The 17,637-nt window shown below is 47.2% G+C and overlaps 1 protein-coding gene across 1 annotated transcript in view; it reads right to left on the reverse strand.

Annotated features, from left to right (window-relative positions):
• The window catches only part of KSR1 (kinase suppressor of ras 1), a 149,245-nt gene extending 136,516 nt beyond the window's left edge, over positions 1 to 12,729 (reverse strand). The window contains exon 1 of the mRNA XM_039508233.1: positions 12,622 to 12,729. Within this exon, the coding sequence (XP_039364167.1) occupies positions 12,622 to 12,633 (12 nt within the window). The 5' untranslated portion in view covers positions 12,634 to 12,729. The remainder of the gene's footprint in view (positions 1 to 12,621) is intronic.
• Positions 12,730 to 17,637: the final 4,908 nt, after the last annotated feature.

Consider the following 17,637-nt stretch of genomic DNA (forward strand, 5'->3'; position numbering starts at 1 on the left):
CCCGGGATCTCTCACTTGTGTCGGGGGATAATGCTTCCTTTGTTTTGTCCGTTAAAACGATAAGCTCTTTGGGCAGGGACTGTCTCAGCAGTGCTTAATTTATGCCAGAGCTTGCAGGCCTGAGCTCCAGCACCTCTGGGCTTGGCTGTTCAGAGCCCCGGCACCTCTGGACTTGCTGCCTCAGTTACGAAAGTAAAAAAATTACTTGAGCCGCAGCACCAACTTCATTGCAATTTAAAGACTGTGTCTCACTGTGTGTATGTGCAGGGCCTAGCCCCAGGGAGCCCTCATCTTGGCTGAGGTCTCCGATCATATAAAGAATAACTGGACGTCAGGACTCTATTTCTAGCATTGCTGCTGACACAAGACCAGGCTTTCCCTCCCACCCCCATAATTTCCCACTGTTGTGACTCCATGGTGATTGTGTCCCTAAAGCCTGGCCTGAGCTGAATCAGACACGAGTTGTTAAAATGCCAGCATGCTTTCTACACTAGCATTGCCACGATCGCCTTACCAGTAGAGGGGGACTTGTGATAGCAAAGGTGGGAAATCTTAGGGATAGTCTAGTGTAGACAAGGCCCGAACACAACCTTGAACAAATCACTCCTCGGTGCCTTTATTTACCCAACAGTGTAATACTCTATGATGGGGTGTGCTCCCCACACTGGGCCCAATCGGCTAATTAGGCTGGAGGCAGCTAATTAGAGAGATGTTCACCTGTGAGGGACAAGTAGGGCTTCAACAAAAGACTGGAAACTGAAAGCAGAGGAGGCTGCAGGGAAGGACTCGGCCATCCCTTCTTGGGAGAAGGGAGGGAGCGTTTGGAGACTGCAGAGATGAGTTGCCTCAAGTTACACCCTGGGAGGAGGGAGTGAAGAGACTGACAAACCCAGAAGAGTGGGGAGGGCCAGGAGGCATGGACATGGCTCAGAGAAAGGCAGAAAGGTGCAGGGAAAGGACCTTGGCTGTGGCTGTTATGTAGTGTCCCTGAGGTGGAACCCAGAGTAGAGGGCAGACCCAGGTTCCCCTGCCAGCCACTTGGGGAGTGGCCCTGTGAGGCAGTGAAGCAGAAGACTCCCTGCGATTACGAGAGAGCAGGAACTTTGATACATCCCCTCCCACCACCAAAGGGAAAACCACAAGTGACCTGGCCAGAGGGCTGAGTCACAAAGAGGACAGCTGTGGTGCCTGAGAGCGAGAGAGCAGGCTGCAGAGGAGAAACGGACAGTCTGTAAACTGCTGGAAGGGGCGTTGGCCGCACGGCGCTAATCCCCAGAACCGCCAGGAGGTAGCGCCTTTCAATGGTGAGTAGAGCAACATGTCCCAGGTGGTGGAGAATGCAAGCACTGCAGGACGGTCAAGTCTGATACAAGGGCTCGGTGATGCACTGTCCCTGACAGGAACCCCAAGGTGAGGGGCAGAGAGAAACTGTAAGGTGGTTGTACACCATGGCACGGGACCATAACAGAGAAAAGAACCCCTAAGGGAAGGTGAAAACGGAAACACCCACCGTACAGACTTTCTTTGCTGAGGAAAGCTGAACCCGAGTAGGGTGGATGCCAGAATTGCTGCTCCCGCAGAAGGGAGCTCAGAAGCAATAGGGGCAGGCCCACGCTACGTGGGGACAGATATCAGAGAACCAGCAGAGATGGTGGGAAGCAGCCTTGGAAATATGCTTCAGTCTGGTGTGGGTAGCTGGCCAACAGCAGGAGCTGTACAGAATCCTGCAGGAAAGAAGCAGGAGTCGTCGTAAGGGCCAGGAATGGGAAAGGTGCTCTGAGACCAGGAGGCCAGCGGCCCAACCCCAAAGATCTTAGGGCTGTAGGAGGCGGGGCATCCATGCCATCTGCAGAGAAGTCACATTTCAAGACCCGTCCGTTTCAATGTCTGAAAACCACGACAAGTCAGCAGGAATGAACTCATGCTGTTCTGTTAGATGCCTGGGTGCATCCCTATAATTACATATATCAGTGCTGTGAACTCTCTGTCTTCAGAGAAAGTGTTTTAGATATCGGCTGAACCGAAGGTCAACCGTCGCTAGAGAAATAAACAGGCTGCCTTACGCAGTACAGCAATCTGAGGGGTGCTGGGAATCGCTTGTGCTGTGGGATGCACATATCCCAGGTAACGGTTGTTCTCGTGGGCTGGTCAAAACACCTCAAGCCTGACTCGTCAGGTATGTTGTTCATATTTCAGTAATGCTTACAGGCCCTAAGCAAGGTCAGGGCCCCATTACGCTAGGGCTGCACAAACGTCCAGTCAGCGTTTGTGCACCAAACAGCTGGACGTCTAAAGACAGCATAGCGGTAGGAGATGTGCCTAATATCACCCTACCAACCAGCAGGCGTCCCAGGACTAGAACGCAGGCCTCTTGAGCCCCCGGGCCATACCCACGCCCCCGGATCACTGTGTCGCAAAGCCCTTTACAAAGGTCAATAAGTAGCATTAGCCCCACTTTCACAGATGGGGAAGACTGGTACATAGAGCGTTTGAGTGACTGGGCTGTGGTCACGCAGTGAATCAATGGTAAGGCCAGAAACAAAAGCAGATATATTGACTGCTTTTCTACCCTATTCACTGAACCAGGGTATCCTGGCTCTTAGATGCAACAATCTTTGCGTATTCAGCTGCTTGAGAGAGAAAGAAGCCAGCGGTCTCATGCTCATGTGAATGGCCATGATCATTGGCTAATGGCAACATTAAAGTGAGGGAAGAAGATTGTCGTGAGTCAATCAGAGTAAAGGGAGAATCCAGGTGACAGAAAATGCCTGTGTGACTATGGCCATTGCACATGAAAGTGGAAACTGATGGTGCAGGTGTACAATGGCCATTTTTATCATTATTGGCATGTGTAGCTGCACAACTGTTAGGATTTTGTCTTGTGTACTACACTTTCAAATGTTGGCGGACTCGTTGATGCAAAGTTGTACCCCCTTAACTACACGGATATATTTAAAGCAGTATAACACCCCCTTCTCAGTACGGGCACAGTTTTATATCAGGATAGCTTATTCCGATACAGAAAGGGAATAAGCTAAACTAGTGGATGGCCCCGGTATAACTCTGTCCTCACTAGGGGTTGGGCCAATGTAACTATATTGGTGGTGGAGAGGAAAACAAAAACCTACAGAGTTATCCCAGCACCAAGACTGCATAGACCAGGAGTTTGTCTTCTGCATGGACAGCTGCTGTTTTGTGAGGTAGAGATGATGTATCGCATTGCAGAGATGTCCAAGTCATGCTCTCAGGGAGACCAACAAATGCTCCTGTTTTGATGCTTTCCTTCATCTCAAATAAGGCATTCATGCTGAGCATGTACAGTAGAAACTTGTGAATAATGGAGAAGCACAGCACTCACCAAACTCATTCCAATATGCATCTGTAGCACGGTACATGTTACTTAACATGAATTAGGTTAGCTTGTAGCCGCTTCAGTGATATATTGAGAACTGACGAATACCTATAGATCAAAGATGCACTATAATAGGCAGTGGCCTTCTGTCATCACGCTGACCAATATTGATCATAGAATCGTAGGATTGGAAGGAACCTCGAGAGATCATCTAGTCCAGTCCCCTGCACTCATGGCAGGACTATTATGTAGACCTTCCCTGACAGGTGTCTGTCCAGCCTGCTCTTAAAAATCTCCAGTGATGGAGATTCCACAACCTGCCTAGGAAATTTATTCCAGTGCTTAACCACCCTGACAGTTAGGAAGCTTTTCCTAATGTCCAACCTAAACCGCCCTTGCTGCAATTTAAGCCCATTGCTTCTTGTCCTATCCTCAGAGGTTAAGGTGAACGATTTTTCTCCCTCCTCCTTGTAACAACCTTTTATGTACTTGAAAACTGTTATGTCCCCTCTGTTCTCTTCTCCAGACTAAAGAAACCCAATTTTTCAATCCTCCCTCAGAGGTTGTGGTTTCTAGACCAGAGGTTCTCAATCTTTTTCTTTGAGCCCCCACCCCTTCCGCAACATGCTATAAAAACTCTGTGGCCCACTTGTGCCACAAAAAATGTTTTTCCTGCATATCCAGTGGATTAAAAGACAGGGCTAATGTTAGGCGATAGCAAGCAGCGCAATTGTCCAAGGCCCCTGAAACCTGCTCACGCCCCCCGCCAGGAGGCCTCGGACCCGTGGTTGAGAACCACTGTTCTAGACCTTTAATCATTTTTGTTGCTCTTCTCTGGACTTTCTCCAATTTGTCCACATCTTTCCTGAAATGTGGCGCCCAGAACTGGACAATACTCCAGTTCAGGCCTAATCAGTGTGGATTAGAGTGGAAGAATTACTTCTCGTGTCTTGTTTACAACACTCCTGCTAATACATCCCAGAATGATGTTTGCTCTTTTTGCAACAGGGTTACACCGGTGACTCATATTTAGCTTGTGGTCCACTATGACCCCCCCGATCCCTTTCCGCAGTACTCCTTCCTAGGCAGTCATTTCCCATTTTGTAGGTGTGCAACTGATTGCTCCTTCCTAAGTGGAGCACTTTGCATTTGTCCTTATTGAATTTCACCCTATTTACTTCAGACCACTTTGAATTTTAATTCTATCCTCCAAAGCACTTGCAACCCCTCCCAGCTTGGTATTGTCCACAAACTTTAAGTGTACTCTCTATGCCATTATCTATATCACTGATGAAGATATTGAACAGAACCGAACTCAGAACTGATCCCTGCAGAACCCCACATGATCTGCCCTTCTAGCTTAACTGTGAATCACTGATAACTACTCTCTGGGAACAGTTTTCCAACCAGTTATGTACCCAGCTTATAGTAGCTCCACCTAGGCTTTATTTTCCCAGTTTGTTTGTGAAAAGGTCATGCAAGACTGCATAAAAAGGCCTTACTAAAAATCAAGATATATCACATCTATCGCTACCCCCCATCCATAAGGCTTGTTACCCTGTCAAAGAAAACTATTGGGTTGGTTTGACATGATGTGTTCTTGACAAATCCATGCTGACTGTTATTTATCACCTTATCTTCTAGGTGTTTGCAAATTGATTGCTGTTATCTTTCCAAGTACTGAAGTTAAACTGACTGGTCTGTAATACCTTGGGGAGTTCTTATTTCCCTTTACATTGTACCCCTTTGTTGCCGTAACTGTAAGATGGGGCCTTTATCAGTGCCAGTCCAGTTTACCCCAGTGTGAAAAAAAATCGTGACTCTAGTCAAGGCCTACAACCACTTCACATTTTCAAAGCCCTTCAGAGAGAGGGCTGCATAGTCTAGTGGCTAGGACCCTGGGCAGCTAGTCACAAAGGCTGAGTTCTGTGCCCAGCGAGGTGGTGTTGGGCAAGCTTGCTGTATCTATCTAGAAAATAACTGTGTTGGGAAAGTCTGTTACTTTGTGTTAATACAGTGCCTAGTGTAATGCATCATCTGCTTATATTATAGGAGTTCCTAATTATAATAATTTACAGTTAACTCATTCATTTTCCCAATGACCCTCTGAAGTGGATAGATAATCCGATTTACCTATCCCCATTTTACAGGGGGAGAGAGAGAGAGAGATTACCCAGGAGATTTGCCCAAAACTACACACCAAACCAGTGGCAGAGTTTAGATTAAATGCCAGGTCTCCTAATCTCATACTCTAACCCCTAGACCACGTTGCCTTTCAACTCCGTTTATCAGCTGGGCATCAGTTTTTGCTCCACGTACATGTTTTTCCTCCTATCTCTTTAAAGCAAGCTAGTGAATCCTAGCTCTTAAAAGATCACTGAGTACTGAGGATTCATTCTAGTCCGTAGGGATGTTTTGTGCTGTGTTTGCTGAATCTGATTTCCACCTCTGCTCAGGAACATATGACACAGTGGGCACCATGGCAAACAGTGTTTACCTCTCCAACTACTGTACCTGGTGTTCTCAGCATCACTGCTTACCGTGGACGTTTAATTGGGCATTAAAGCTAATCAGTTACAGCTGGTTTTGTAAGCATCTAAGCCCTTAATTCTCACCCTTTGCTGAGCTTTTGTTTTCCAAAGGTATATATTCACTGCAGGCTTCAAAACCTCTTGTTTTCCAACATTTTTGTTCCACATTGCTGCCATGGGAGGTGCCCCTCGTGCCTGTGTATTTTTCTGCCTGCAGTTTGTTAAATCTAACTCAGCAGGGCATGTTGAGGTACGAAAAGCTGTGAAAAAAATGATGAAGAGGATGCAAAGCGGAGGTGACAGGTCGCTTAGCTGATGTGCTGGCCGTCACACAAGTAAGCTAGTGGTTACTTAAAAAAAAAAAAAAGTAAGTTGTGTTAATGGGCTGGTAGCTGTGGCTTGAGCCCAAGAAATAGCCAGAGACAATCGGATCTTTGTTACCCTTGGGAGAGGCAATCCATGCATTTATGGACTATTTTATCATCCTTGTTTGTATTACCGTAATGTGTCCCAGCTGCAGTCATGGACTTTGAGCCCATGCCCCCAGAGAGCTTACAACTGGAGAGGTTAGGGGCCCAGCCTACATCTGCAGGCTCCACCAGGGGGAATGGGGCATTGCAGGCTCACCTAGGCATAGCTAACTCGCTGAGTAACTGGGAGGCAGTTAATTAGGCAGGGAAAACTCTGGGCATGATAACAGGTTAAGGATGACAGAACAGGAACTCCTGAGGAGAAAGGCAGCTGCCAGAGAAAAGATCCCTCTAGCAGACTAGAATCCAGTGGAGTGGGTGGGCCTAGGTTCCCCACCTACACGAGCCAAGGACTTCCTAGAAGGCAGCTCTAAACCCAGGAGATCGAGGACTGCCTAGACCTCACTAGAGCTGCAGAATTTCCAGCTCCCCATTATAGTATCCTCCCATAGCATCCAATGGGAGCTGCAGGAAGCGGTGCGGGCAGCAGGGACGTGCTGGCTGCCACTTCCTGCAGCTCCCATTGGCCAGGAACGGCAAACCATGGCCACTGGTAGCTGCGAGCGGCCGTGAAAATGTAAACAAACTGTCTCAGCCCGCCAGCAGATTACCCTGATGGGCCGCGTGTGGCCTGCAGGCCACAGGTTGCCCACCATTGGTTTAGAGCCTTTAAGGCAGTGACTCTCAACCTTTCCCGACTACCGTACCCCTTTCAGGAGTCTGATTTGTCTTGTGTACCCCCAAATTTCACCTTACTTAAAAACAACTTACTTACAGAAGCGGACAAAAACACAAATGTGTCACAGCACACTAGTAGTGAAATGGTTTATTTTCTCATTTTTACCATATAATTACAAAATTAATCAATTGGAATATATATATATTGTACTTGCATTTCAGTGTATAGTATATTGAGCAGTATAAAGTCCTTGTCTGTATGAAATTTTAGTTAGTACTGACTTCACAGGGCTTTACATGTAGCCTGTTGTAAAACCAAGCAAATAGCTACACGAGTTGATGTACCTCCTGGACGACCTCTGCCTATCCCCAGGGGCACGTGTACCCTGGTTGAGAACCACTGCTTTAAGGATCCTGACTGCAAAAATGTACCAAATATCAAACAGCCATGCTTGCCTAATAGCTGAGCATGCCCCTTCAATTGCAGCGCAAAGACCAGTTGAAGTAGAAATATTTTCCTTGAAGCTAAACCTGGACCTCACAGATGAGTATTGGATTAAATTTCTGATCACTATGGCCTTGGTCCAATGCCTAGTGAAGTTGATAGAAAGACTTCCTGAGGTGCTGCTTTTCTACAAGCCCTGACCCCAATGTATGCAAAGAATCAGCTAGTGCAGTGGTTCTCAAACTCTTACTGGTGACCCCTTTCACATAGCAAGCCTCTATACAACTATAAACACTTTTTATATATTTAAACATCATTATAAATGCTGGAAGCAAAGTGGGGTTTGGGGTGGAGGCTGACAGCTCGCAAACCCCCCTGTAATAATCTCACAACCCTCTGAGAGGTCCCAACCCCCAGTTTGAGAACCCCTGAACTAGTAGGTCAGAAAGAAGTAAAGATGCATCCGTTGTACTAGAGGCAGGGAAAGGAAGCCAAGATTGTAAGAACTCAGCTGTTTTATGTGGCTATTGCCATTCAGTTACGTGCTGAAGTAAGTGCTTGTCATAGGTTGGGAAAGTGGCCTTCCATCCTCGTTATATGAATTCTGACAGTCCAAAAGATTAATTGGCAATAATGCAATTGAGGTGCAGGCTGCACAAATTAAGACACAGAGTTAGAGAGATTGATCGGGTGCTTCGCTCTGCTGCAACCAAACCTTGGGAAATTGGTGAGATCAAAGAAAATGCTATATTGTTCTGTTCCAAGCTCAGAAACTCTCACTGAGCAAGCGGAGACTAATTGCATTAGAAAGATTTTTGGCTTTAACTACAGTAGACTGTCTACTTAAGGCAGCAAAAAGTCCCCATTGTGGATTCAGTTATACAAGTATAAAGGTGCTTATGCTAGTATAGCTCATTCCCGTTCCAGTCCCTACACCAATATATAGCATCTTTTTACATGTATAACTGCATCCACACTAGGGCTTATATCTAAATCAGAAAAAATAAAAATAAAAATCAACCCCCTATCTGACCAGTGGTTACACTGTTTAACTTTTCTACTGCAGACTAGGCCTAAGGGTAAAATTTTCAAAAGCGCCGATGTGACTTACCAGCCTAAGTCCCAGTATCAAAAGTCAGGCCAGGTCGACACTTAAAACTTTTGTCAGTCTAGTAATATTGACTATGGGTGTGATTTTTTTTTTAATATACCAGCAAAAGATGTAGTGTAGGCAAGAACGCTTTCGTTAGCACAGCTTATATAAGCTAAGCTGCCCAAAGCACTCTTTTGCTGGTATAAGCTGTTAGCCAATACAGCTATAATGGCAAACCTTTCCTAGAGTACACTTCAGTCTTACTGAAAATGAGTGGAACACACAGGCTCTTAAATCTCTTCGGACAATTTTACCCCAGCTCAGTTGTCAGGCTGCTGTGAGCTTTTTGTGGGGGCTATTTTTAAATCTAAAGAAATAATAAAGATGCACATTATGTCAGCCCTGCCACGCTCTGCTGCTGTTGCTATTGCTATGCCATTGAAATAAACTGAGAGCTCCTGTGGCGGGGTGACAACTCACTAGTGCAGCACCTCCTGCTGGTCATCCTGGGAATTAGCTCTTCCATCCCAGAGTGCCTTCTGCAGGCTGGTATCTCACCTGCCCCCTCCCAGACCCCAGTGCCCTTCTACATCAGGATTCTGCCCCCAGCAGTGACCCACAATCTGGGTCTCCCCACCCAGGGGAACCTCCAACCCTCTATCCCCACCTTGCCTCAGTGTCTACTGCCAGTCACCACCTAGCCCCTGCTCACTGCCGTCTGTAAACCACTCATCATCGGCAAGGGGGGTTAGGACCAGCTGCCTTTGCCTATCCCTGGGCTGCCCCAGTACCCTCTTAGCCTTTTAGCAAGGCCTGCAGCCTGGGGTTTTAGTAGGCCGGAGCTCCCCAGCTCCCTCTGCCCTCCTCCAGCACTGCTCCACCTCAGGTACCCATCTCAGCGCTCAGGCAGCTAAGTCCTTCTCCCTCAGAAGCTAGAGAGAGTCTCCTACAGCCTCTGGCCCTCAGCTCTCTTATAGGGCCAGCTGTGGCCTGATTGGGGCATGGCCCCAGCTGTGGCTGCTTCCCCAAATCAGCCTCTCTCTCTCTCTCACTCACACACACACACACCCTTCCCCAGGGCTGCTTTTAAGCCCTTCAGGGCAGGAGGGGGGTGACCACCCCGCTCCAGCTCCTCAAAGCGTGATCCACACTGATGCCATTGGCAGGAACACGGAGCCAGTCTTCCTACAGGGAAACAAAGGCCAGAGACCATGTGCAGTAGCTTAAGCTTTCTCTGCTCACTTGTAGGACTGTTAAGTGGTGCTACTGTACTAGATATACAGACACAGACACCTATGATGCCGGCTACCCCGCTACATTGTTTGAGTCTGCATCGTCTCCCAGCCTTCTTACATGAGAAATAACATTGGCTGGTATACATTTGTTCATAATTATTATTAGGTTTGTAATGGCATCTCCCGACTGTCCCTGGAAAAGGCTAGTAATCCCTCTCCGCTCTTCCACAGCCCAGTGGCACAGTCTCTGTTAAGTGGTACCACAACCCCCCAGCACAAAATCAGCATTGCCACATGGTTTCAGAACACGGTTCAGGGTACCCCCAAAACCACTCCCGTGGAGTGAGACAACCCGGAGCCTGTGCTACACTGTTTCTCCCCCATCCCCAGCATCTTTCAAGGGAGGAGAGAACTTGGCTTTGGGGCTGTTAGAAATTCTTGCTGATGCTCTAGTGCCCTCTACAGCCGGCTGAGCCGAGTGGGGTTTGGAGGGCTGAATTGGAGGGAAGGTTAATGCAGTGTGTGACTGGAGGATAGTCATTCATTCCAGAGGCAGGGCAATGCCTCTGCTGGGAGAGGAAGTGAGTCACTGATACAGTTGGTTGCAGGGCAGCATTGTGGGAGTGCGAATGCTCCCCAAACAGGAACTGCAGACAATTGCAGGAAATGAAAAAACGTAATCCTGTCAGGAGACAGTTATTTCATTAGAGTCATTTAACACGCTCCTGTTCCGGGTGGGCGAGGGCAGCCACCTCCTTAAAGGAAAATTTACGGGGGTGGGGGGGCATATTTATCTCTTTACTGTGCTGCATGTCTTATTTTCTGGATTCCTTCTACCCATCTGTGCATGAATATCATTCACTCTAATTAAAGGTGCAGCGTTTCCTGTGCTTCCATTAACCCATGCATAAAGTGGAGATAAAGGGTCCGAATTCAGTTATGCATGTGTAAATCAAGAGTAACTCCCGTGACATCATTGGCATCACACTGGTGTATGCAAGAGGCCCTTACGAAGGTGCTTGCAGCTAAGTGAAAGTGCTAAGTATTGTTTTTCCTATACAGAATGGTTTCAGCATGGGCAGCAGCACCGCAAGCTTCCCATAGACGCTGCATTGGCAATACCCCTCCAACCTGGCATAAAGAGGCCAGCTTTAGCAATAAGATAATTCTCCACACTTCATGTGAGACAGACAGCACGAAATGTTGAGCACTGCCAACCCTGGCATGTATTTGAAGCCTGAGGCCTGGTCTACCCTAGAAAAGGAGGTCGCTTGAACTCTGTTCGTCAGCGGTGTGAAAAATCCACACCCCTAAACCGCGTCGTTAAGCTGACCTCAGTCCCTGTGTAGGCAGCACAAGTTCAGGAAGGTGGAGTACCTATGCCAATGGGAGAACCCCTCCCCTCACAATAGGTAGCATTTACACTGAAGCAATGACGCAGCTGTGCCGCTGGTAGCATTTTAAGTGCAGACGTGAGGGTCTCTGCCTCTGTCTACGCTTAAAATGCTACAGCTGCAGTGGCGGTTCAGCGTAGAAGTTCACGACAGTGATGGGAGGGGTTCTCGCATTGCTGATGTTAATACACCTCCCCGAGAGGTGGTAGCTCGGGCGGTGGAAGAATTCTTCCATCGGCCTGGCGCTGGCTACGCTGGTTAGGTGGAGTTAACTACCCGTGAGTGATGTAGCTGGGTCAATCTAACTTTTCAGTGCAGACCAGCTCTCGGATGGCCCTGTTACCCCTGAGCCACCTAGTTCCCTTATTGTCTGTATTTTCACCAAGAAGGTAATTTTATTGTGGTAGCACCTAGAAGCCTCAGTCATGGACCGGGACCCCCTTATGCTAGGTGCTGTACAGACGCAGAACAAAGGGACAGTCCCTGCCCCAAAGAGCTTACTAAGACAAGTCTCCACAGGACACAAAAGACAGGGGGAGCACATGGAAACATCACTGATCAGCACGCTAAGCAGGTATCTGAGCACACTAGCTGCACATCTGTTGCCAGCGTCTGTTTAGTCCTCAGCATCATGTGGACTGTCCTAGTGTGGCCTCCAGCCCCTACCTCAGTTTCCCCCTCCAAGGGACATCTTCAATAACTCTCAAACCCTGTTGTCCATTCACAGCCCTTCTGAGGTTTATTAAATTAACAAAGATTCAAACTAAAAGCTCTCAAGTCCCTCCATTCACCCCCTTATATAGTCATGCCCAGGCCTTTCCTGCCTGTTGTCTTACTTCCAAGTCCCAGGTTTCTCTGCTGAAGCCTCTTCTATGCTTTTCTCTGGTCTCCCTGAGCATCCCCCCTCTCTGCAGCTTCCTGCTCAGGTGTGCCTCCTCAGTAACCAGGGCCAGCTACCCCCGGCCTCTAGCCCTTCTGGGGTGAGCCAGCCCGCTCCATGGACATTAGAAACCCTAACCCTTCATGCCAAAGCAAAAGGCTGCACCTTCACCTTTCCCAGAGCCATCCCATTCCCAGCAGTAGCAGAGGTATTAAGGTGAACAGTTGTGGGGCGGTGCCTCTCTTCATCCACACTATGCAATAACAATCTCTTGGGGTTAGTCATTTTCTCCTCCTGCTGAACTATTTTTTCAGATGGCCAGTTCATTGTTTTTTCTCTTATCTATGGAAATCCCATGCTGTAACACGTTCTGTTTTGAAGCACTTACTTTCATATTTTTCCCTCTTCATTTCCTGTTGTGGAAGCAAACTGATTTTTTGAAGCCTCTATTTTTAAATTGTTGCTCTTCTGCTGTCCTGCATAGCCTGTTCTAAGAGCAATATTCCACTTTCCCCAAAGGCTCTGCTGCCAATAAAAACTGACCTTGATGTCCATTGCGCATTCTTGCCTTCAGCCATGGACACGGCTCTCCGCAAAGTCAGTTCTGGGGCATTACAGCCGTTGATGGGGACTGTTCCTCAAGGACAGACACTGTAGAGAGATCAGAGGAAGGGAATTTCAGAACCTTCTGCCCCAGGTCAGTGTTTTGAAGTCACTTTAGGCTGGCAACCAGATGGAGGCTTCCTTGATAGCCAGCTGTGAAATGAGTTAATCTCAGATCCATTCCTAGGGGGCAGATGCATCACTCTACAATCACAGCTGGTACCATTCTCAGAGAGGGGGCCAGGCTTCCTCTCATACCAGTTCTACTGCTGTCATTCCACCGGCTTCCTGAGTTACTCTGGATACTCATCTCTGGAGACTCAGGCCCCAGCTGAACAGGGAGACTCAAATACCCTCTCCCTGCCTGGTGGTGGCTGCCTGACAGAGGAAGCTTGTATTACTGCTCTGTGTTCAGGGGTGCAAGTCCGACACCCGCTCACCCACCCTAAATCCAAAATCTAGGAATCTTTCCCTGTCCTGATGCTTCTGTTCATGCTCTGTCCCACTTCTTCAAATTATCAGTAGAGCCATAGGGACAGTGGAAACGGACAGGTCCTGCGGCCAAGGACAATGGTGAAGTAGGCTTAAATCAGCAAGAGAAAACAAAAGAGAGGGAGAGGCGTGATGGGAGGACAAAGGGTTCCAGCGGCCAGAGACTATGGGCTAAGCTGTTTGGTGATGTTACCGTAATGGGGGCCATACAATTACCAAAGACAGCCAGACACATTACGGCAAAAATAAATAAGGGGCAGGCTTCCAAAGGCCCAGAGCATACAACCCAGTTCTTACTGGCTTTCAGTGGGAGTTGGGTGCCTAGCCACCTTCTGTGCCTTTGAAAATCTGTTCACGCTTCCCCTTATGCCTGGCATGCCCTTCCTGATCCCGGGGTCCAGGTTCCTTCTCAAAACCCGCATCCTCAAGAGGCTCTAAATGATGGGCCTGCTGGCATAAGCCAATGTGGCTCCCTCCTCTGAGGATCTGTCCCTGGGTCCATTTGTGAATATTGCAGTTAACAATTAAACAAATTGTAACACTTATGCCACCAGTCTCCCACGCGACTCCATCTCTCGCCCTCCTTCCCCAGGCTGTCCTCTCCTTTTGTTCTTGTCTTACCAGGTCCTCATGGTAGCAATTTCATCTTCATCTGTTTTGCCAAGAACTGTCCCCATGCCGGCTGCCACATAAGAAATAAATAATCATCCTAATAAACCCATAATATCCAGCATTTTATGGCTGCTGGGTTTATAAGCCTTGCAGCAGTACCACCTTGTGCTGGTCACCTATGACATCTCACAAGCACAGCTAGGCTGGCTTAGCACAGTACTGGAACCAGGAGACCACCAAGGAACACCAGGGTTGAGAGGATGTGGTGCTGGTGATTCAGTAGGTGGTGGCGATATGGGTGCCCTATGCTGCTACAGGTCATCAGCCAGATTCTGATCCCAATAGACTTCACTCTGGGCATACATCAGATCAGAATCCTGCCTGTCATCCTTCAGATCAGAGTGAAAAAAAGATCATTCATAGTTGTTGAAGATCTTATGGCATTTTTTTTTTGGTAGGAGCAGGGATCTTTACCCCATTGTCCCCACCAAATTCCAACCACCTTGTCACTGAGAAATTTTTCAAGCTGCGGCATAACACCCAAGTCCAGGGTGACCAGACAGCAAGTGTGAAAAATCGGGAACAGGGGGTGCGGGGCAATAGGCACCTATATAAGACAAAGCCCCAAATATTGGTACTGTCACTATAAAATCAGGACATCTGGTCACCCTACCCAAGTCCCAATGTGCTCCACAAGAGTAGCAAAAATTCTATCCCTGGGACTGCTGCTATGAATTTATTCTGATGGCAGAAATAGTACTGGTGCCTACAACACGAAATAAGTTATGAATCTACCTATGTGGCCTCCATCAACACAGTATCTCCTTCCCTCAACAGTGAATTGTTCTCAGCTCTTGCAGTTTTATTATCAGTCTTGTGATATTTGGTGTTTTACTTTAAAACCCAGCTCCTGGAGTCAGGTGATTGTGAGAGAATCCCAGCTTTCATTTGAAAAACAAAAGTACATTTCCAGCTTTCATGATTGCAGGGCATGGGGGAAGCTTGAATATGTGACCAGAAAAGGCTGAAAAACACACAGCAAATAAAAAGAAACCCATTTTTTTATTTTAAATATCTCATTATTTTTACGACAATCTTATGCTACGTTAAGTATCAGAGGGTAGCTGTGAGAGTCTGGATCTGTAAAAAGCAACAAAGAGTCCTGTGGCACCTTATAGACTAGCAGACATACTGAAGCATGAGCTTTCGTGGGTGAATACCCACTTCGCCAGAGGCATGTTAGGGCTTGACTCATGATTTTTGAACTTGTGGAATTGGGATCACTGTGTAAGGTAGCAGAGCATTATTTCCAGTTGAAACTGAGGCACTGAGAAATTAAATGACTTGTCCAACATGGATGCAGAGCTGGGATCTTAATGCAACTTTCTGTCCAGGATGCCACCTGTTGTGCTGGGGTCTCACCGAGCCTGCCCGTTCCACCAGCCTGGGCTTCCTTACTCTGTCTTTGCTGGGACACACACGCACACATGTAAGGCCACACCCAGCTGCAGACAGACTGAAGTCAACTCTGAGATTCACCCACCACTCAGGTGCACACCCCCTTTGGGGAGCAAACCCAAAATAATATTGTCCTGCTCTGTATAGAAAAGTCTGCACAGCGCAAGTTCATAAATATCACCCTCTCCCTCAGTGTAGAGAAAGATATGCACAGCTTCTTCCCGCCCTCCCCGCCCCACCCCAGATATGAGCTGCACAAACTGGGTGATGTTATAAACAAAAAATAAGTTTATTAACTCCAAAAGGTAAATTTTAAGTGATAAGGGATAGCAAACAGAACAAAGCGCATTACTAAGCAAACAAAACAAAACACGCATACTAAGCTTAAGGTCTTAAAGAAACTGGTTACAAGTAGTAATTTCTCGCCCTGAATGTTGATTTTGAGTAGGTTGCAGGAATTCTTGAAGGTTAGTTATCCCGCTTGCAGCTTAAATCTTCAGGTATCTTATCCACAGACCAGATCCCTTTTCCAGCCTGGGTTCAGAACTCCTCCCCTTTCCCTTTGTCCTTATTCCTTGGGTGTTCCTGAGGCAGTTATCCTGGGTGGGGATTCTGTGAAGAGCGACCCAAGATCAACTTACTCCCTAGCCTTAAATAGAATTTACATAAGGCCTCGGTCTTGACCGCCCCCTCCTTTTAGTGGAAAATAACTAGAAGTCCAAGCTGGTGTTTAGTGTCAGGTGACATTATCACCTGACCTTGTAGTGTCAAAGCAGCATCCCAGGAAACTTCTCAGGAAGGAATGAGATTATCATTTTCAAAGTTCTATTGTTCTTCCTAATGGCTTATCCAAGCTTTTTGCCTACTGTCTGGTGGGCATTAACCAGGTGAAAACACAGTTATTAACTGTTATGTAGTTAAGTATCAGGGGGGTAGCCGTGTTAGTCTGGATCTGTAAAAGCAGCAAAGAATCCTGTGGCACCTTATAGACTAACAGACGTTTTGGAGCATGAGCTTTCGTGGGTGAATACATGGTGGCTTGCATCCGACGAAGTGGGTATTCACCCACGAAAGCTCATGCTCCAAAACGTCTGTTTGTCTATAAGGTGCCACAGGATTCTTTGCTGTTACATAGTTAATATTCCTAATTCCATATACAGAAATGATGCATGCATACAAATTGGATAATCACATTCAGTAAATTGTAACATTTCCAATGATATCTTACAAGACCTATCTTGCTTAAAATATATCATAGTTATGCCATATTCATATCAAACATGTTTCCATAAAGAATATGGAGTGTAATGTCACACCATCCTCTCACTCTCGTGTCCTAAATATAAGATAGACAGTATGATCTCGGGCAAATGATCAGTGCAGCACAGGGAAAGATGTTATCTGAAAGGTTCAAAGCAGGGATAGTGAACAACGCAGAGTAATAAGATGAACAGAAATTGCAACAATTCTCCCACTCCAACCCCCCTTCCACTTCTTTAACAAAACGTTCTCTGTTTGTGAAAATGGAACAAAATTGTTACAAAGTTCGAAGGTCATAAATTGCCCCTTGTGATGATTTCTGACATCTGGTGATGTGTGCGTGTATGTGTGTGAGAGAGAGAGAGACAGAAAGTGAACACAAGCAGTCGTCCCCAAAACTTGATTTTAAAAAGTGATTTCTAAATGCCTGCTTGAAGGACAGAGTTTCCCCTCTTAGGCCAGAGGCCAGATTGTTCATTCCCAGAAGTGATTCAAACAAGCGGTTTTGATCGAGGCCCTTCTGTCACATTCCAGCAATAGGGATCTTCCACTAAAGCCGTGCTAAACAACAGCGGGATTGTTTGCAGGCCCAGGAAAATATCATTGGCAGATGTCAAATTCTCTGCAACTTTAAGGAAAGACAGTCTGGAGAAATTCCAATGGCCAGAGACTCTCCGGTCATTCTCAGGCCAACATAGTACTCCCATGACTCACCAGCTGGACAAAGAGCATCAGTCAGAGCCAGAAAGCTGGGTATAATGCATATTTTCTCCTGCCTCCCCTAAATTCCCATAAACAGCAGACCACATGGAGCTTAATTCAACCCTAGTCTGGGGGAAGGGAGCTCAGAGGGGGCCTATGGAGAGGGGAGGGGGTATATCTGGGAAAGAGCTGGAGTCTTACAATAATGATACACCCACCGGTGTCTGGGCTGTGATCCCTCCACAGGTGGCAAAATCCCACACAGGCTGATGTCAGTCGCTAAAGCAAACAGATCATATCTGCAGTTGGACTCTGCAAGCGTCCCACCTCCAGCCACAGCGGCTGACTCAAGAGACCAGCGTAAACAAGCCCTGGAGGTTTTATTACCGCATCTGTCCTATGAGAATTGCCAATATTTGCTCACCCTGGGGT

The sequence above is a fragment of the Mauremys reevesii genome, linkage group 20, assembly GCF_016161935.1.
Source record: "Mauremys reevesii isolate NIE-2019 linkage group 20, ASM1616193v1, whole genome shotgun sequence".
Classification (NCBI taxonomy): Eukaryota; Metazoa; Chordata; order Testudines; family Geoemydidae; genus Mauremys; species Mauremys reevesii.